At 39.0% G+C, this 21,415-nt stretch overlaps 1 protein-coding gene across 3 annotated transcripts; it reads right to left on the bottom strand.

The window, feature by feature from the left end:
• Positions 1-4,963: 4,963 nt before the first annotated feature.
• Positions 4,964-20,466, bottom strand: CCDC126 (coiled-coil domain containing 126). Of its 3 annotated transcripts, none has more exons than XM_085050926.1 (4): positions 20,444-20,466; positions 9,868-9,999; positions 8,842-9,245; positions 4,964-6,572 (listed from the first exon to the last, which is right to left on the bottom strand). In XM_085050926.1, exons 3-4 carry the CDS (start codon positions 9,077-9,079, stop codon positions 6,391-6,393), a joined length of 420 nt encoding a protein of 139 aa, XP_084907052.1. In that variant the 5' UTR covers positions 9,080-9,245; positions 9,868-9,999; positions 20,444-20,466; the 3' UTR covers positions 4,964-6,390. The 3 variants fall into 3 exon arrangements, with proteins under 3 accessions (XP_084907052.1, XP_084907054.1, XP_084907051.1); XM_085050928.1 differs by lacking the exon at positions 20,444-20,466 and adding an exon at positions 20,045-20,428; XM_085050925.1 differs by lacking the exon at positions 20,444-20,466 and having other exon boundaries at positions 9,868-14,458.
• Positions 20,467-21,415: the final 949 nt, after the last annotated feature.

Below are 21,415 nucleotides of genomic sequence, written 5' to 3'. Positions count from 1 at the left end.
CACTGAGGTCTGAACATGAACAGGTCACCCTGAAAGGCAAGAAAGATATGCAAGCAAGTCCCCACTGCAGTCAATACATCTTCAAGTAAGCTAGTGGAAGAAAATAAAATCACACAAAAAATATCAACATTGTCAGAAAATTCCTGCTGTGACTAAAACTTTGCAAAAGAAGCAGATGGGGGAAAGGGGACCTTGAAATCAGGACAGAAGTTCTGCAGGCAGGGAGTTTGAACATACTGAGGAACACACCACTGTACAAAACTGAAGATCTCTGAGATACCTCATCTGTATGCACATTTCGCTGGTGCCAGAGATCCCAGCACTGCCAATAAAGGGGGAGTTGTGGGGGGAAGAGCTCTGGCAAGCCTGGTTCACACAGAATGAGCAGAGCTCCTGTGTCATGAGTTGATGTGCCTCATCTGTGCAAGATCTTTGTTAAAAACAGTCCTCTGAAATACAGTTTTCATTTAGAGAGAAGAGCCAGGTTTCTTAATAAGGCAGCTTTCAGTGAAGGCTACAAATGTTAGTCTATGTGGCACTTCTGTGTCAGTGTTTATGCATGAACAGTCAGTGAGAAGTTACTGAGAGTAAGAAATCAAGTCATTTTTTTGTGAGGCATCTGTCCTATGAACTACTCCCATCAAAAAACTTGAGGATTTTCCCTGGATTTGATCACAGCAAGTATTTTGCAATACAGAGTGTTCCGTTTACTAGCACCCAGTGCTAATAAGACCTGCCCCAAAATCTGTTTGGATCCAAGTATGGATCAGTAGACTTATTTGGGAACACATATAAAAGGTGAAAGACTTTGTAACTAAAAAATTGAGTTCTTAGCTAGTAAAGGTATCTCTCTTTTCACTGTCATAGCATGAGTATTGGAATACATTTTGAATTTAGAAAACCCATTCCTGTCTCTCATCCCTTCTAAGAGATTGCTACAATACATCCAAAATAAAATTCATTAAAGACTGCTCAAAACAGATTTTTTTTTTGTGAACTACCGAAAAATTTTGAATAGCAGGGAAGACAAAAAAAGGCTTTCTGCTGCCATGTAGATGCCATGACACAAGGTAAGTAGAATGAACAGGAATCCAGATGGCATGTTTTACCTCCTATAGTTGTGATGTAGCATACGGATACTGCTGGCCCAAGATCTCTGAACACATCAAAGTGGGTTGAACATATGGACACATACTTACAGTACAGCTCTGTGAGACCTAAGGTGCTGCCTACACATCAAAGGCAACAGCTTAATGCTTCATAGGGTGTTGACAGTCTCTCTCAACACCCTCTGTTAACAATAAAATGTGTGACCCTTTAAATTTTTTTAAACCCTTACATGTTTGACTAGTGCTTAAAATTATTCTCAGTGAAACATCTATAAATTGAAGATAGCCATTTCACTAATACAAAAATAATTAATTCAGAAAAAAACTGTTTTAATACTTTATATGTCAAGTCATGAGTTTGAAGTAGTAGTCAGTCATTCCATTTCTACAGATCTGGTCAATGACTATTAATTTGTTCTTCTGAAAAGAATTTAAGTAGCATAAAGAATAACAGAAACAGTTTCAGTCAAATTGTTTCCTCCCTCCATGTGTTATCAATACCTTGAAAGCAAAGGTATACTTGAAAGTATATATATATACTTATATATATATACCTAAAAGCAAATGCAAGCAGTACTCACTTTTATAAACCTTACACAATAAAAATTATTTTGTGTATTATTAAACCTAATTTACAGTATTTAAAAATGTCAACATGTTTCTCTTCAGTTTTTCTATCAGAAAAACAGAATATGATTAGACACCAACTGACAGAGTAAGCTGATGAATGCCACAGGGAATATGGAAGTTCATGTGCAATCAAGGATCAATTAATAACTGAAGGTTTTTGCTGGAGGTACTGACAAACACAGTTGGGAAATCTGTAGTAATTAAGATCCCTTAGATATAATTCAGCAGCATATGATACCACTGGTGCTTAAGAGATGTGATTCCATGAATGTATGTAATGCAAATTTTTTTTTTTAACTTGAGCTTAATTTCAGTAACATAAAGGGTATTTTCAAATGCCTATGTGCATCATTCCTAACAAACTGAGAATAGTGAAACACCCATTCAGTGCCAGTCTTTTCCATGTGAAAAACATAGCAAAAGTCTAATTCACTTTTTTTGGCTGCTGTAAAGGTAAGTCTCCCACTTAATTCTTGCCTTTGAAGGTGGCATACTATCAGATACATGAAATTGAACCCCAAAGATAGGACTCTTTGTTTTGTACAGTACAAAACAATGAAAGAGCACAATCGTTAGGTAAGGAGGGTCATATTTGGATTAATTGTTGAATATATCAATTGACACTCTATATCACCTTTTAAAATACCACACCAATTTTACGTAAGGATGTTTTAGACATTCGGCTCATTTAATTAGTCAGAGTATTTTAAGGAACTAAAACATTTTCAAGAAAATATAATAAACTGCGACGTTAAATTTTATGCAATCCTTTTTCTAAATAGACTTCTTAATAGAAGTTCCCAAATTTACTCTGCTTCTGCATTTCCACAAGCAAAGGCTGTGACAGCAGCAATGTGCCTGCACAGGACGTGCTTGGTTGCTGAAGCAACTTGCACACATCATAAACAAGATGCAGTTTGGAAACCTCTGCATTAGCAAATATCTTTAATTAGAATTCAGATCTATCTAGTCAGCTGCTTTAAATGATCATCTTATTGAAAAACAAGGATTTAGCAGGTAGTTGGAAAAACAGACAAGTGTGCAATTGGTGATGAGCAATACTGGGTGCCAAGGATACTGATGTTTCACCACACTAAACATAAGAACCTGAATACCCTCGTGCCATGTTTCTGTATTTTTAAAATTATTTCATTTAAAACAGATCAGCAAACTTCTGTGATCCTAACAACGCACAGGCAGCTTGTTAAGAGCTGCCTCAGTGTGTTTCAGAGGAGTGTCTGTCCATCCATTCATCCCAAAAGTTCTTTAAGGTGGAACCACTCAGCACTTTTTCACACACAATTGTGAGACAATGCTTGGATATCTTCCTTACATTAAGGTTACAATGGAGAGATTCAAAATTATTTATTTAGATGAGAAAAGTATAGAACAAACAAGTGAATAAGACAATTTCCCCATGATTTTTGCCTGCCAAGTATTTAGTTGTGGAATTTGAGGGCTGTATTGAGCCCTGTGCAGTTTCTGTCTATTTAGACAGCAATCAATATATACTCATCTCTTTTTCTTATACATACTCTTATTTTTCTTCATTAGAACTTTTGTTTGGGAGTGAATCTTGAACATTTTTTTGCTACCTACATTAAGCAATCACTCAGAGGCACAGAAGTACTGCCAATTACCTAGTGAAATCAGCTGATAAACACTCATGAGGCAAACTACAGCTGGGAAAATTTGAGTCTCCTAATTTACCAAAAGATTTCAAGAACAAAACCAAAATAGTCCCCCATCCCCCAAATCAGCAGTTCTTTATATAAGAGAGGTTATATGCTCTCTTGCCTTCCAAAGGGCAGGAGAAGAAAGAAAAGGAACTAATACCCCAAACCAAATCCAGCCTAAGAACCAACCAGCCATAAAGAGATTCCATATACACAAAACTTGAATGAAGTCACTTTGGGGGATTTTGTGATGTCATCTGAAATGGGAAATATACAGCTGCATCATAGAAACTGCAGCACAGCAGAAACTCTACTTAAATATTCCTCAGAAAGAAAAAATATGCTTGGCAACACAACCAAATGCTATGATATTATCAAGCATTTTGGACCTGGGGTAAGTTGTAGGCTTTCTCTTGCTTCTTCTTCACAAGCCTTTGGGTTCTTTACACACCTCCTGCCTTTGCAGGGCTGCCACACCTCTCACATGTCCTATAGGGGAGGCTGCAGGCTAGAACATGCAGATGTTTTCTTGCTACTGTTGTTAATAAGAAAGTCAGCTGAGACCCTCCCTTTATCCCTTCCTTATCATTTTTTACCTGAAGTTTCAGTTTTACCTTACCCTTTTACCTTAAGTTTAGTTTTGCCACTCTGAAAAGTGTTGTCATCTCAGCAAAAAGCGTGAGGAAGGTCAGCTTTCACCTTCTGCACTGCTGGAGCACACATCTTTCAACTACATTCATGAATGGGACTGTTATGCCATAAGAGAGGTAGTTCATGGTTTTCTCTCTATAACTCTATATATATACTAAGTACAAGTAAAAACTAATTCCAACGAGCCATCGGGCTACCAAAACATAAGAGAAAAGTAACTATTTGCTAATGGCACTATGAATTACCACGACTGCATGTATCAGTCTCCAAAGCCCCTAGATAAAATAACCTGCTTGTGCACACAGCGACAATATTCACCTTGTGAGCCTTGTTATGTTTGTTTAACAATCTTCAATAACTTCGAGGTTTCACACACCCTCACAAGAAAAAAAGTTACTTTTGTATATGCAGACAAGAACTGTGTGTTTACAGCACAAAGGGACATGACCCATAAAGGTTTTGGTTGCTAACAATCAAGTATCTAAGTATCTAGGAAATAAACCAGAGAGATGGATATAAAAACCTATCTGTCTGTCTGTCTATCTATCTCTATGTTGTCAATCTGCAGGTTCAAAAGAAGTTCTGCATGTATCTTCTTTACTCTTAGGTTAAACAGAGAAGTCTTTACTATTAAAGATCTAAAGCAGTTCTTTTATTTTCATTTCTTTCTACCCTCACCACTAACCTGAGGAAAGTTTCAGGGCATTAGAATTTCAAGAGCAGAAGAATTCAGTCACTGAGAAGAAAGGAAGAATACCAGAAAGAGTACTACTAAACCTCAGAGACATCCAACTTTCCAATCCAGAAACAGAATGAGCACATGTAGCAAGAATGACAAGACCGTTTAATTACATTAAAAAAAAAAAAAAAACCCAAACCAAAAAAAGACCAGGAACATTTACAAGGACAATTAAAAATTTATTTTTCTCTTTCTGCATTGAAGTGAGTACACATTTACAGCAATGTGACCAAAAAAAAAATCATCTTGATTCTAAGTACTGACTAAGATTGCAATTGTATTCTCCTTTATAACCGTTGAGAGCATCAGCAGGGAAACAGAAGAAAGGAAAAAAAAACACATAACTTTGCCTGGTATATCATCCAGCACCTCCCATTTTACTCATCCCCAAAACCTCACTTACAGGACACTTTTGGCAAAAGTCCCTGAACATTCTGTCCCCTTCAAACATTCAGTACAGTTAAAAAATAGGTTCACTGGCACTTTAATATGATTTCAGTAACAACTGAGATACAGTGCACCCACACTGCATGCAATTCACTTTGCTGTAAGGCTGACTTAGACATAAGGCAAACATTACCTTAGCTCTCAAATATTCCATTATAAGACACCCTTAGTACATACACCTCTGTTAAATGCAGAGATGCCTTGATTCCCTTCATTGCTTTTCCTTCTGATCAAGAAAGCAATTCAGGGAGATGGTGTGCTATACCCAACACAAACTGCAAGGCATTAAAATGTCAAAAATAAACTGCAATGAATAAAAATAAACTGTATTCACATATCCAAAACTTATTTCCATCACTTAAATAATTTTATCTGCAATTACAAAATACATATACTTAAATATCTTTTTAAGAAATAATCATCTAAGATATCACAGATGATGATTTGCTTTTGATAATCTAACTGCCCTATCTCTGGCATAAAGATAAACCTGGACAGTGTTACTACCTAGAATGTTCTCCTATTATAATAAATTTTCTTAAATATACAGTAAATTCTCTTTAATTATTCTGACAGATAGTGCAAATAAAGACATTCTTTGGGTCACAACTTTAAAATATTACCACCAATGTTATCCTCAATTTAATATCGTTTTAGTAAATAAGTAACAAAATATTTTATGTGTACACGTTTTCTAACATCTGTTTAGCAACACATTTTCCTCAGTTACTTCAGCTTAATGCAGATCACAAAAAATGAAGAAGCTACAATACTGCTCACCTATCCAAAAGATATGTTATATTCATACTTAAATAAATATATTTAGAAACCTATCTATACGTTTCCCATTGCTTTCCACATATTGTTATTATCCAATGGCCTACTACATCAAATCATGATATCAAAATATCTTTAGAGACAACAAAGATCACTTCAGAAGCACTGCTCAAGGCAATGAAATAATGCTTTGAGAACCTAAGCACATGTTAGGCCTACATAGATCCAAGCACATTGTAGAATACAATCGTCTACGCTTGTTTTAGAGTCAACTACTGCTTTGCCCTAGCCAGTGATAAAAAGCTTATCTTAAATATTATCCATCAATGACATAGCAACATAAAGCAGCCCTATTAGTTTGCTATCTAATGTTGCTTGCTGGCTTTACACGTTTATTTGAAGTCACTGGCACCTGATGGTTAGTTCCATTAGTGGTATTTGTTGCTGAGCCATTCACAACGATGTAATCAACCTTGTTTTCCAATTTCACGAGGCGTTGTAAGATGTCATCCAGAAGAACAGCAATTGTTCTCTTAAGATCAGCTGAAGATAATGGAAAAAACAAATTACAGCCTGTTATTTACTATGTGTGGAAAAGAACTGCCGTTTCAACATATTCACATCTTAACACTTGCTGTCCTGCCCACCACACCTTTTTGGAAAGGAGTGCAGATTGGTACACAAATGTCAAATTAAATAGCTTCTTGATTTTTCTTTAATACCATTTCTTTGTTATTTTAGGGAAGGGAGCTACGACCATAACAGGGACCTGTGAAGGCAGCCAATTAAATATTTGAGTGTAAGAACAAAACCAGTTGGAACATTAGAAGTGACTATTCAAAGGTATTATTTCAAATTTCGTCCAGACAACAGCATTGAAATACCCAGCTATGTCACCTTTTAGCCTTGGATGCAAGAGAATATATATAAATACTTTCCAGAATAAAGAAGGTAGTTAATAGCTTTCCCCCAAATGACAGCTTTAACTCATTGAAAAGCTGCTATTAGAAGGTATCCTATCACTTCTTACATAAGGTATAAAGCAGGGGTAAAAAAAAAATTCTATCTATTTACATCTCTATTGACTGAAAAATAAGAGAAAAGATGGTAAAAAAACTCTCATGTTCTGGAACACAAAACCAGTAACATCTTCCAACAAAAGCTAATTATGTTGTTGCCAATCACCATCTTCCTTCAGATTTGAAAAAAATTAACAAACTTACCAGGTTTTACAAGGTGTCAAGATTCCCCTTACACATGAAGACATATACAAATTCTGTCTCTACTCCCTGACCTCTAATTAGCTCTTAACTAAGCAGAAAGATCGAGGAGAAATATCACAGGCACTGAAGTAAAAAATTGGGGTAAAACAGATAAAATTAAAAATCAGTAGTAAATTAAACTTAAAAAAAAGTCTCAGCTCAGTCAGTCCCTCCCTCTAAAATTAACTAGTTCTTGTTTAGCAATGTTATATTTGAAAAAATAAAAAATTGCTTAACAATTCAAGCCAGAGGAGGGTCTGCTTCAGTAACAGACAGTGGGTCATGTACTCTGTAGTACCATTCTGTGCTCAACAATCTGAGGGAAGAATTGTCAAGTTTAAATTCTGATGATTAGCATGCAGATCAAGACATGATTTAATTTTGTATTAAATTTCAGACACAAGCTCAGAAGACAAGTTTCATTTGGAAATATGCTGCAAGACCTATACAGCAAGAAAAAGCTGCAATACTCAAGGATTTTTTTTGTTTTTTTAGATTACAGAAAAATTTAATTCCACAATTAAGGAAGTCCTTGATGACAAAAGAAAGGTGGCAGGAGAAAACAGGGAAGAGAAGGCAGTCTCCTACTGTCATAAAAATTAATTTTAAGAATGAAAGGATTAAAGGTTTAAACACTTTTTACTGTCCTACTCCTCTTGGACTGCTCCTTGCACATCTTGTCACCACAGACTTCCTTCTTCCTGAGCAGCAGCAAAGACTTCAGACATATTTTTGCTGCTTGCATTCTTACCAAATGCCTATAAAAGGGCAACCTACAACAGGCAGAGCCATTTAAGGAGATCTTGAGAAGGTGATTAAAGTACATTACTACACATCTTTTGAGATACTCTTCAGTAAAATAAACATTTTTAGCTATCTTTTCAATATTTCAGAAGACAGTGAATACTAGCCACCTATTTACCAAGTAAGGTACATAGTCACAAGACAGGCAAATCAGACAGATATGATGCAGCAAGTATTAAAGCTCTCAAGACAAGGGACCTTATCTCTTATGGCTACTTCTAAAACAAAGGGAGATTCTGCTAAATTCATAATTGCCTTGCAGTCTCCAGACTGCAAACTCAACTCGTATGCTAGTATGTTGCTTTCTCACTGCTTTTTTACTATTTAAGGAGAAGAAAATTCAAGAAATAAAAGCAGATATTTAGCAATGAGGTACTAGAAGAATCTGTAATGTTGAAGTAACTTAATATAAAACTTCATCCCTGTATCAAGCATGTGCTTATTCCTCAATAGCTGAAGATTCAGAAAAAGCCAAATACACTGTTACTTATGTAACTAACTGTGCTCATGTACCTGGAGAGATCTAAAAAAAAACCTGGAAAGCAAAACTTTCATGTCTGAAGCATGATTTTATAACTCGTTTTAATCTTCAACTTCACTGCATAAACTAAAATCAAATTAGTTAATACAGAGAGTTTTATTCAGCTGAAGAGCAGCATTTACTTTAAAAAAAAGAAAAATTATAACTTCACAGTTTTCAGAAAAAGAATATATTCAAGTAACTAGTATGGCTTTTTTCCTCTTACCATATCCTGCCATAGAGGCTCCACCACCACCATTCATTAGGTTTTTATTTTCTTCTGCCAGTGCTTTGACATATCTTTTACTGAGATCCAGTATCTGTCCACGCAACTCAGCACTGCTTTGGCGTCTGGGATACTGAAAAGTGTAGCGTAGCAACATCAAGCCCCAAATGATTCCAAAGACCAGTAAAAACATACTCAGTTTCTGGGACATATTTTTCCTTGAAAATGTTAGAAACATTGCTGATGAAGGTCACAGGCGTGTCCTAATTTGAAGAGAAGTAACTGAATTTGGCTTTGTCAAATTATATTACATATTAAACAGAAGTAGAATTTCTATGAAGTGAAAAATCTTCTGGCTGGATCATCTTGAATACATCTTCTCATGTTTCAGTTGGTCTTGATTCCTGAAATTTGTAAAGTACCGCTTGGTTATTCAAAACTGCTACAGTTGTTGAGATCAAGAACAAATATCAGTTTCCAAATACAGTATTACTTCATCATCTAGCAAACAATTGTGGCTTTTTATCTGCTTAGAGGTTCAGTTATCTTTGGATCTCGCCTGTTATTTACAGGGTTTCCTCTTTCTATTTTTACCTATTTTTATTCTCCAAAAATCAAAACTTCTGTGCTTCCACAAACCCCCACAGGTATTTTAAATACCGGAATTTAAACCCAAATGCACTTCAAAAAAATATCTAGAAGAATATCTAGAAGAGACCTATAAAACATTTCCATACAACATTGTGATAAGTTATACATTTACACACAAGAAAAAGATCTTTTGAAATAATTCACTTGATTCTTATTCTTCACTTTGAGGCACAGGGCAAGTATAAACAGACAACATGTGGAATGAAGTTTCTTGGTTGGTTAGTTAGTTTTAAGTTTCCTCTCCTGGCTCTGTACACCATTAAGGTTTTTTATTTGTTTTGGTGTCTTACTACTGACTAAAGAAATAAAACCAAAATAAACTGGCACATTGCACCTACCCTCAGCACGTTACTACAACTTTAAAAAATGTCTTACCATAGTACCCAATTTTGATCCCTCAATAGATAAGGCTTCAGGAGGAAAGCATAGGAAAGCTTCAGCAGTTAAATAACAAATGTTCAGACAGTTTGGCGCAGTTTGAGCCACACATCTTCTGGGACCTCCCAACTGCGGAAGAAAAAAATTTTAAAAAGTGAAGAAACCTTCATTTTTTTGTGGAGTGATTGCAGTTGAGGACTTCAAGCTACACGCTTTGAAAATAGAAATACATTTTTTAACCTAACTTGAAGCAATAGTTAGGGAAGAATGTAGAATTCATTTCCATTTTATCATGAACGCATGCATTTGAATGCCCAGTAACTGACTTCAAAATACTTTTAAAAGAAAGCCTGGTAAGAATGTCACTCAGCATTTCCCTCTTCTTGTGTTATGAGACAGTGACAACAGATGCTCCAGATTCATCATATATGTACACGCACATATATTTACATATGCATCATTCTGTTACTATTTTTTACTCCTCAAACATATCCCACATTTTCACTCTCTTTCTATGTGTATACCTCGTATTTAACATCTTTAACCCATCTCTGAAACTACTCCAATTATTCAAGACTTTCTTGAAAGAGACCTTCTATTATTTAACATAGTCTGCATACAGCTACTCATTTTACACAATAGTTATGTATTCCCAGTTCTTCCCCACATATTGCCTGACACAAGCACTTTTTAGACTGAAATTACACATCTAATAGAGTTCCTCACCAGACTTTCCATAGTAGCACTTGGGCCTGGGTTTGTACCAGAATATTTAGACTGACTTTCTCGTGCTGCTGAGCTCTCATCTAAACCCAGCTGTGCCCCCATGGCACTTTTCATCCCCTCCACTGGCCAGTTCCATTGGCCTTGTGCCGACACCCTGCTCTCTGCTGCCAACACGAGTGTCACCGCCACCAGGGCGCCAAACCCTTCCCTTCACTCTTCAGATAATCCTCTCAACAGGCAAACTGGCGTGCCTGGTTCAAGTGGCACATTTTTGAAGTGCTCTAAAATCAACATGCATATCTAAATTATTCTGAAAATTATTAACCTAAAGCAGGGGCGACATTAGGACTTGGACACCAAAGTTGCTGTGCACTAACGAGCTGTTGTGTGTAAAATGCCCTGTGGTAACCACTGCCAGTAAATTTCTACTGCTGGGTGCACTAACACAAGTGGCAATCCCAAGTCACTGAATGAGGAACAGCTCACTTCACCTACACTGTGGGGTGTGACCATGCACACGGACAGACACCAACACACAGTAATTTGAACTCCCACTGGAAATGCAGTGGCATGTACTTTGTTCAACGAATGTGCTTACCTCCCCCCAAAACTGTTTTAAGACACAAATTTGTCTTACGTACATAGAATATGACAGAAAACAATAAAAACTTACATTCCACAGCATGAATATTTGGAATTGTGTGGTTTAAGATTTCCTGAAACAGATCTTCTCTAAACATGCACTAACCAAAACTTCTTCTCCCTAGCTCTTTGCCAAATCCATGGCTCTTCACTCAGACTTTAAAGAATAAACTGCACCCCAATTATTATGTCTCTACATAATCTCTGCACAGTAACAAATACAATGGAAAACATTCAGAGGTCCAGGAGTAGAGTATTCATGTGATGGCTCAGAAGACAAAACAGTATCTCTCAAGAGGAGACCGTTAGTTTCAACCCCCATTCCCAAAAGCTTATACTTCTATTAATCAAAATAATATTAAAAAAAAAAGACTGAAAAGAACAGATAGCTCTTACAAAAGTTAAATTTAGTTCAGTTCTCCACCGATCTCCAGCCATATCTCACCCTGAAGCATTTAGACAGTATCACTACAGTCCTTTGGAGTAGAAATAACTCTGCCATCACACTGTAAATAAGACCACAAGCCAGGATAAGTGGTCTAGCCAAGAGGAACAGATTGAATAAACTCCTGCCAAGCAGCAGCAGGAATTACAGACTGGGCCATTGCCATGTATATCTGATTCGCAGTGCACACACTGACTACTGAAGCTAATGGAAATCAAGGACTTCACCTGCTGGGAAATTGCATAACACCCAAACACTGATGCTAGGCAAAGGAACTGGGAGCAAGGTGTATCAAAATGAAGGGAACTATTTGTATTTGTCACTTTTCCTACAAATTTTTAAAGGTCACTCCCCCCCCAATGAATTCCACTGCAATCTCAAAATTCTGGAGATTTGGTCTCCTCTTTCCCCCTGAAGCATGCACTTCTAGTGACCCATAACATACTCACTGCAAGACACTTCCAAGATTACACAGTGTGGGGTAACAAAAAAGAAAAAAAAAAGCAGGCTAAAACCCACATGATTTGGAAGCAGGAAAAAAAGAATATCAGAGCAGCAGGAGCACACATTAGGAAGAAAATAGCACAGTAAGATGGATGGATTGGAATATTCTTGTACCTCTTGTTGCCCTGAAGGGTCAGCACTTCTCTACAAGAACATTAAAGTCTCAATAAGACTTGGACTCAGAATGGGTCTTTGTTTTCAGTAATTCAGAGGCAGTGTCCCATAAGATAACAGCACACATGTAAGAAGGAACATTGCCTCTTGTGATCTTAATTCTCCCTTACTCCCTCAAATCACAGAATACGCTGATTTGGAAATCCTCCCTACCCATCCTCCCTGAGCAGGAAAAAAAGGAAGCTGACACCTCCTTCTTCACACTGAATTATCCTGGACAGAAATGCTGGCATACTACTCTACCAACCACAGCTGAGGGACTTTTGTGGCAAAGGCAGTCAAAGCACCGCAGAGAGCAACAGGAAAAAAGGGTGCATCAGAGCTATATCTTGTTGGAATTCCTACCACCCCTGATCACAGAGACTGAGACAAAAGGAAGACAACCATGAAGATGAAGGAGTACAACCAGAACAAAATCTGAAAATCTGCAGAGGAAAAGAAAAGAAACAAAACCTTAAACTAGCAAACCCAAAACAAAACAAAATATGCAACCAAACAAAACCTCTGAACAGACTGCAGGCAAAATGGCAATCCAAGAAGCCATGAAGAAGAGAGTATCTTCCAGATAATCCCTTCAATAAGAAGCCTAAAGTAAGAGATTCAAGTGGCAGTTTTCCAAAGTTCTTTAAAATCAGCATGCATATTTAAATTATTCTGAAAATTACAAGCCCAAGCCAGGAGCAACATTAGAACTTGGAGGTACAGCCAATTCCTGAATGAGGATCTGACACTAGGTTTGCCTTTCACAGACATATAAAGAGCTTGGTTTTTTCCACTGTTGCCCCTGCTGATTGTCTAAGAAAAGTATTACCAAAACCTGCCAACGTGGATACAACTTTGTCCAGTGGTACCACAACACTGACATACATCTGGCAACAAAAACAACGAATTAAGGCACTCGTCCACTCCAAAATAAAATCATCTCACTATCCTGTGACCTGTATTTCAAAATCAGTCATACATAAATTATATTATTGACTGCATGAATCAAAAGGAGCAAAGGTAAAAGAAAAAGCTACAGAAAATGCATTATATGTTCCATAATAAAGCAAAGTTCTAGTACCTCTGATACTAGTTAACTAAACAATAGCATCAGACTTCAGCTTGAATACTAACCCTTCTCCATGGAAACCTGCCCCTACTTACAAATCATCCTTCTTGAATTTTGTTGCAAAGTCTTCCTCAGATTCTGTTTTACCAATTCCCAGAAAAATTAAGAGATTATATTAACATACAATACAAAAATGAACTGGTCTGTAACACAAAGGAATGCCTCGTACATCCCTTGAAACAACCTCAGGTTATCAGGAAATACCTAAATAGGCATACCTAAATCCTTAAAAGTTTATTGCACACCTTGCAGCACTGCCACTTCTGTCAGTCAGTTGGGTCATGAAAGACCAGCACATATTCATCATCATTTTTCCAGCCTGCCCAAGAGACATCAGCCTTCCTAAACTCCTAGAAATGGTTATATGGCAAATTTAAACCTGTCCTGCAGAGACGATGCATGTACCTTCTAGTTTTGAAAAATGTACAGGACAGATGAAGATAATTATTTGTAAGAGAAAAAGAAAGCACCAGGTCCACCTGCTATTTTCAGTAGTTATTAATAAGCAGTTTGCAGATGCAAAGAATACAGAAAACTGAAGCCTGAGAGAATCCCATTTGATTCAAAGATCAAAAATACTTTTAAGGATAAAGCCAAGAAAAATGCAGTGAAAATAGAATTGCTAACATACAGTCCAGTAAAGTCACCCCTTTGGCCATATATTTTGAAAGACAGAATCTCAAATACTAAGACAGTAGTTCCTCAGTGATACTCTAGAGACTTAAGACAGGTCTCTAATGAACTAATACATTAAGAAAGTAGGCTTGATAAGTGGGAATTTTACTCAATGTATTACTTACTACCACACTATTTATCTGTTCCTCACTTCCAAATTATGATCAGTAACAACATGACACTGTGAATTCAAGAGCAGCTCTGGCTTTGCAACCAGCTATTATTATGAACTGCATAAACAGAAAAAGTGATTTATCAAGACAGAGCTTAAAACAAAAAGCCATATACAGGCATAGAAGCGTGCATCTAATTACAGAGGAAGTGGAAAAAATCTTGTAAGAGAACAGACAGCAAACAGAAACTAGGACAGTACAAATAAAAGCTGACAATAATTACTATATAATAATTGTACAGTACAAAATTGGAATTTATTACCATCTCAGTGGGAGCACAAAAATTTTATGAAATTATTAATTATATAAAATTAACATACTAAAATTACATCTCTGCCAGAAATTACTATTAAATTCATGGCAACAAATATCTCTCAGTACAGAGAGGGTACTGTATCAGTAAACAATAAACTGTCTGTAAATATGCAGGGTGATAGCTCATTGCAATACCAAACAAACAATTCAGGAAAACAAAAATCACTGGGCATTATAGAATACCAGGAAAAACATTTCCACAGTACCATCAAGCTCCATTCTATTATTTTCCCCTTTTTTTGCATCTATTTACAGTGTGCTCCCGCTGGCCCTTTTACCTCTGTGATGTCCAAAATATTTTGTTTTCTAATTTTCCAACAGAAAATTTTGAGCATTACTCAGCTGACAGGAATTGATCACACTGACCATTCTGAGAGCAGACAGGCTGGTTCTATGTTATTTGGAAAACTATCAGCCCAGTTTCTGAGCAGCAATGAAAATGGGAAGTCTAAAGAATGACTGACATGCACCCAAAAAAGCATAGAACATATTCATTAGCCAATCAATTTTAGAAGACTGGGACAATGAAACAAGCACCCAGAAGCCCAGGAGCTCACATGCTGAGACTTTTTGGAATGCCAAAAATGACAGTTTTATTCTGGTAATTTGCAGTCTTAGATGGCTGTTGGCTTGGCAGTAGGTGAAAAATTTGCATGAGGTGCAGCTGGCAAACAGGGGCCCAAAGAAGTGAAGTGTTTATTGTTACACAGGGCCCTGATTAAAACTGGTGCGTAAGGAAGAATCACATTCTTCATATTTTTTATGAGCACACAAGTTCTTGAGAAGATGCCAATAAAATACTGTCCTGTAGTTTTGCACATCCATACTGGTGACTGTTGCAGACCAATAGTGTCCTTTGGTTCCCAGGTTCATTAATCAGGTTCACTCAGACAGCTGCATAGTGCCATAAAAGAGCAGGATATTCTACTCAGAACCAACCATCAACAGCAATGACAGTTCCCAGACAAACAAAACCACATCTGAGCTGTCTTCTGATAAAATTAACTCTCAGCAATTCAAGTATTCCTATCGTTGCTGTATAATTTGTTCAACAGAAAAACAACACAGCAGAGAGGGAAAAGAGGATACTGTACTGACAAAACCTCAGCAATGCCTGACATAACAGAGCTCCCCGAAATGTGCTGATGAAATTCAAGGGTCTTTCCAGACTGCATCATAGATCAGTTGATAGAGGAGGCCATTTATATTAATAGCTGCTAGAGTCAAGTGAAAAGATCAGTAGTATAGAACACACTGCTATCTTAAGAACAGGTAAGAAGACATATTCCTGGGCAAAGAAAGGCTGCCCTATCACTATGCAGGTTGCTGGGCTGCAGGTTTTAGCAGTTCTGTACCATTTTTGGAGTGTGCTGCCAAAGGAGTCTGCCTTTGTGTCTTTTCCAGGACATCTATCTTTACACCTCCTCCTGCAGCATGCGTTCCTTCATTGCCTGCTCTTGCATGCCCGAGACTTGCAATTACCTTGGCACACTGAAAAAAAAGATATCCTTTTGCCTTACTGTCTTTTGGGGAATACCTTTAATGGATATTCCAAGTGAAGGAAACATGAGGTTTAAGGGAATAGCAAAAACGGGTAACCACCAAAACCACCTATTTTTCTACAAAGAAAGAAGAAAATCTTGTGTGCTCCCCACAGTTCCTGTCTCTCAAAGCAGTCAAAGGATATATGGGCCAACAAAAGTCACAGCTCATCAAGCACAGTGTTGCTGCTGTTGCTGAGACTACCTCAAACATGTCTTAAACCCAGAACAGTTTCACCTCCTACAGGCTTCTAAGAACAGCACCGATATGTTTTGTAGCTGAACTTCGAGTTGAAAGCACAAACATACTGCTTTTGACTTGGAAACCCACACAGCAAGTTTACAGTGGCTCTGGTATAAAACTATCTGAGAGCCCAAACACTAGATTACCTTTTGTCAGTATTTTAGAAATACTGGAGTGCTGTTTCTATTTAATGCATGCATTTCTATTTTAATTGGTTTTATTTTACACTTTCTACCAACAATTATTTTCATTTTGCATTGTGTTTAAGGAGCTTCCTCAAGTACCTCAGAGTATCTTTTCTTTTTTTTCAGCACCTTCCCCCTTTATTTTGTCTACTACTGCCAATGAATGCTTTTAAAATAAACCAACCTATAAAAACAGAAATTCTTTGTTCCTTGCCCATGGGCAGTCAGCCAAGATTCAAGATTTGAGAGGGGAAATGGCTTGGCAAGGCTTGTGAAGAAAATTAAAGCAAGCAGCTATCAATAGGGACAGTATATCAATAGGGACAGTATGTTGTACTTGCTGAACTTCCCCTCCTCCCATTGGGTCCATCTGGGCCCCAAAACATATATATCTCTCCATATCAGCTTCTTTTAAAACAAACAAAAAAAAATCTCAGCTTCATTTTCCCTGGGACACTTAATTTTCTCTTCATGCTTTATTGCTGCTATTCAGGTCTCTGTAGGACCCTTGCTCCTAAGAGTCACTGATGACAGAGCACAAGGCACCTTCTTGGTTTTTCACTTCCCAGTAGCACTGCCACTGTTTTTTAACTGCAGATGAACACCAGGCTATGACAAGTACTTCCACAGCACTGCTAGTCCCTTGTGAAATTTCACAGTTGTCTTTGTATCGCTCTTTCCAAAGCCCCTGAGACTCCAAAACGTCCTCCTGAGAGGATAATGTTTAGCTAATTTTAACTGGTTTTACAGAGAGCCAAGCTTGCAGGATGATGAATGTAGGTTACTGGTAAGAGGGGGACTTTCACTGAACGTTTTAGAGAGACATAAAAGAAAGGCAGGTGTCATTAAAGAGAATTAAGAGGGGAGGGGAGACAACTAACAAAGTGACAGCTGCCATGGGGGAGAGATTGCCAGTGCTCACACATGTACACACAGTGCACCACACAAACACTATTTCTGTACAAGAGCAACAAAAAAAAAGGACTTGTACCACTGGACACAGAGGAAGAATTCAGCTTGTCTGGTTTTCTTTCAAGGAACCTGTAGAATTCAAACTGAGTATGAATTTTTCCACCAAAATTATCTTTCTGTGGCAAAATTGCAATACAGACAAGGCTTTGCATTCATGCTCCTTCCTGGTAGGCTGACCCAGTTGACAATTTTAGAAAAATAACATCGGAGAAAATTTTAAAGACAGGTAATTTCTTTCCTTCTGCCTCTTTTCTTATTTCTAGATTGACTTGCCAGGTCATTTCAGCATAGTAATGGGTTATGACAGACATTAGTTAACCGTAATGCCTCAGTGGTGTGCACTGCAATATTTTATTCTTAACATTAAGGAGAAGGTACCCAGAAATTTAACTGGATTATTTATATCACAGTAGCCTCCTATTTCTTCAATATTACTGAAGAAACAAATTTCATTGGAATAAGTTTTACATTTCCTTGTCTAGGCCTCTAGTCCAGACCTTGTTTTACATAAGCAAAGTACCTATTCAGCTCTGAGCAATCCAAAATGAATCTTCTAAATTACATAGGCAAATGCTAATATACCTATTTTTTTGTAAAGTCTGTAAAGTTTTCTTGTAAATCATAGAAGAAAATATAAGAGGCTATTATTAATAATACGCAGTTGAGAAAAGCCAGCCCATAAAACAGCAGAAATTATCAACCACAGATGAAAGAGGCTATTAAAAAACATATAGCATATAAAGTACACTTTAGCAGTAAATTTGTACCAGGAAAAACACATTCATTTGAGCAACTGAGCTTCACAGATTTTTGACAGCTACTGGAAAATTGCTATTTATGACACTTACTAGTCTTCAGATACATTGACTACACAGCTGACAATTTCAGCTGACAGCATGCATTTATCCTACTTACAGTTTAGGCAAGATGCAAGAACTATTCCCCTTTACTATTCTTGGAAAATGTATGAGTGATCATGAACTCCAGGGGAAATATCTTACTTTTAGCAGTTAAATGACATCCAATCCCCAAGATACATCACAATATGTGATCAGCTAATACCGATGCCTCCTTCATGGAGGTAACAGCCAAAAGGAGTCCCGAAAACCAGATGCTACAAAAGCTTTAAAAAGAAAAAGGCAGGGGGGTGTGAAAATAAAAGGAAGTAGCTTTATTTCCAACTGTAAAAACTTTAGGAAAAAGACCTATTTATTACACCAAAGGAACTCCAGCACAATTGCTTAATTCTCTGGAGCTCTCAAGTACCTATTAAACAGTTACACATTTTAACACCTAAAATAACAAAAAGAGGCCAGAATAATTTAGGCTTTATACACATGGGTATCTGCAGTCAAAACAGGAACAAAGATAACAATAAATTTCTACATTTGGTCTAAAACTGCAATCACTCCACTTCTGACACTACCAGAAGGTGCTACTCACAGTCTAATGTACATCACGTTAATATTCTGAAGTTTTTCTTAAAACAGTCACAATTCCTACAAAGATCACTTTTCACAGTGAAAAAAGCACATGCCTCTGCCCCCAATTCACCTACAGAGGGGGCAAAACAACAAAAAAAAATCCCCAAAATAGCAACCAAAAAGAACTAGTTAACCCAATCTGAACTGTTCTAAGGAAACTCCACATCATGTTATAGCATAGACCAAAAATTCTGTCTACTTGTTTTCTGGCACACAAACACAGAAATTACACTCCACTCTACTTGTCAGCGTCTTTTAGATGACATGAGACATAAAAGAGAATTTACAGGATGCTACCATGTTAGTTTAGGGAACAGAAAAGAGAGTTTATTAATAATGAATGATGAACAGAGCTACAGAAATAAGGTAGAGATAATAGTACGTTATACCTATTTACCAAAATAAACTTAATCAAAGATAAGCGCAGCTAAAACATCATCAGATGTTACATATAAAAGCTATTTAATTATATTGTAAGAAGGAAGTGTCATTCTGCAACTCTTGCCGTCAGGAAATTCCATATATTATAATCTCCTAAAACTGAGTGTTTCAAATCTTGCAGGTTTCATTCAGGATTACTTTTCCCTATTTCCTCAACAGTACCAAAGAGAGCAATTTCAGTAACATATTTACCCATTTGTTTCGGGGTTTTTTATGCAGACTCGTTAGTGTCCAAAGATCACTTAACCTGACATTGGTAAGGATCCTCCCTTTGCCTGAACACGATTTCTTTTCCTTCCTGTAAGATCCAAAACATCACTGTAATCATTCTTTGCCTCTTTGGAAGTTCCGTCCTCACAGCACAAGCCATCGATCTTGCAGAGTCACTGCAGCCACAGCTTAAGGCTGGCAGACCCCTGCTAACGGTGACGGAAAGCAGAAAACCCTCGTTTCCTGCACGGCTTCCTCCCCGCCCAAGGACACTGCATCCCGGCGCTGGGACACGATCCCGGCCGAAGGAACCGCGACCCAGCACAACTCACCGCGCCGCGCCGCGCCGCTCTCGGGCCCGCAGTGACAGCGCCGCAGCCGCCCCGGAGCCGCGACCCACCGGACCGACAGCCGGCGGCAAGGAAGCCAAGGAACGCAAGCCTGTCCCGCAGCTCCCGGAGGAGGGCGGACCAACGCGGGAGCTCAGGCGCGGTGCGGACCCGCGTGTGCGGGACAGCCGCAGCCACCCTGCGCCATCCCGGTCCCCCCCGAGCCTGCAGACACCTCCTCCTCCTCTTCCCCCGTGAAAACACGGACGGACGGACGGACGGACGGACGGGCCCCCACCCCGCTCCTCTCCCACTGCGCGGGCCCAGGGCGCGGCTCGCCGGCTCTCCGTCTCTCCCGGGGCCGTGCCGCCCCCCGCCGGCCGCCCCGCGCTCCCGCGCTACCTGCGCTCCCGGCCCGCGCCCCCGCCGCTTCCGCCCGCGCCGCGCGCCCGCAGCCCCGCCCCGGCCCCGCCGCAGCTCGCCCCCCAGCGGCGGGAGGGAGCCGCGGCAGCGCCGGGAGGGGACGGGCGGTGCGCCCCGCCGCTCCCGCCGGGAATGTGTCCTCATCCGTGCTCTGGGCAGCGTGACCCGCTGGGCGCGGGCCGAACGGGAGCTGGGCATGTTTAGGCTAGAGAAGACTGAGAGGGGGTCTCATCAACGCACTTAAATATCTCAACGGCGAGTGCCAAGAAGGTGGTGCCAGACTTTTTGTTGTTACCCCGCCACAGGACGGCGAGCAATGGCCGTGAACTAAAAGACAAGAATTTCCACCTCAACATGAAGAAGAAATTCGTTGCGTTGAGGGTGTCAGAGGGTCGGAACAGGCTGCCCAGGGAGGTCCTGGAGTCTCCCTCTCTGGAGACATCCAAAACCCCCCTGGACACATTCCTGTGTCACCTGCTCTGGCAGGCAGTTGGACTAGGTGATCACCAGAGGTCCCTTCCAACCCTAACAATTCTGTGATTGATCATGGCTGGGGTGGTATATAAACTCCCCCCGTGATAATCGCTTAAATAAAATCCATTGTGAGTACAGGGCTGTGCTAGAGAGTCACCCCAGGCTCGTCCTGCAAGGTGCTGTTTAAAGGAAGCTGGTATCAGCTCAGCAAAGGTGAACATAAGGGCAAAGTAAAGAACATAAGGGCACGTTCAACAGCTGCAGAGCTGATAGCATCCAGGAGTACCTCTCTGTTACCTTGGCTCGATCCCTTAAGGGTAGTCCCTACCCAGACAAGCCGTGTTAACCGGTTACAAGATATTGCAGGTTGATGTAGGAGAAAGCTCTGTTCATAACTTTGCATCCCCTGTAAAATAAACACAGTTACAGCACACGTTGTTCCACCAGCTTCCTCATCTCACCTGTGCTCTCCCTCCC

The sequence above is a fragment of the Lichenostomus cassidix genome, chromosome 2 (assembly GCF_008360975.1).
Source record: "Lichenostomus cassidix isolate B80296 chromosome 2, HeHo_3.0, whole genome shotgun sequence".
In the NCBI taxonomy this organism is placed as follows: domain Eukaryota; kingdom Metazoa; phylum Chordata; class Aves; order Passeriformes; family Meliphagidae; genus Lichenostomus; species Lichenostomus cassidix.
This window is presented reverse-complemented; position numbering and strand designations above follow the sequence as displayed.

Coding starts and splice junctions, on each gene's coding strand:
- CCDC126 (XM_085050926.1), bottom strand. CDS start 9,079: ATGTTTCTAACATTTTCAAGGAAAAATATGTCCCAGAAACTGAGTATG. Junction 6,573..8,841: donor AGCCTCTATGGCAGGATATG/GTAAGAGGAAAA, acceptor CATTATCTTCAG/CTGATCTTAAGAGAACAATT.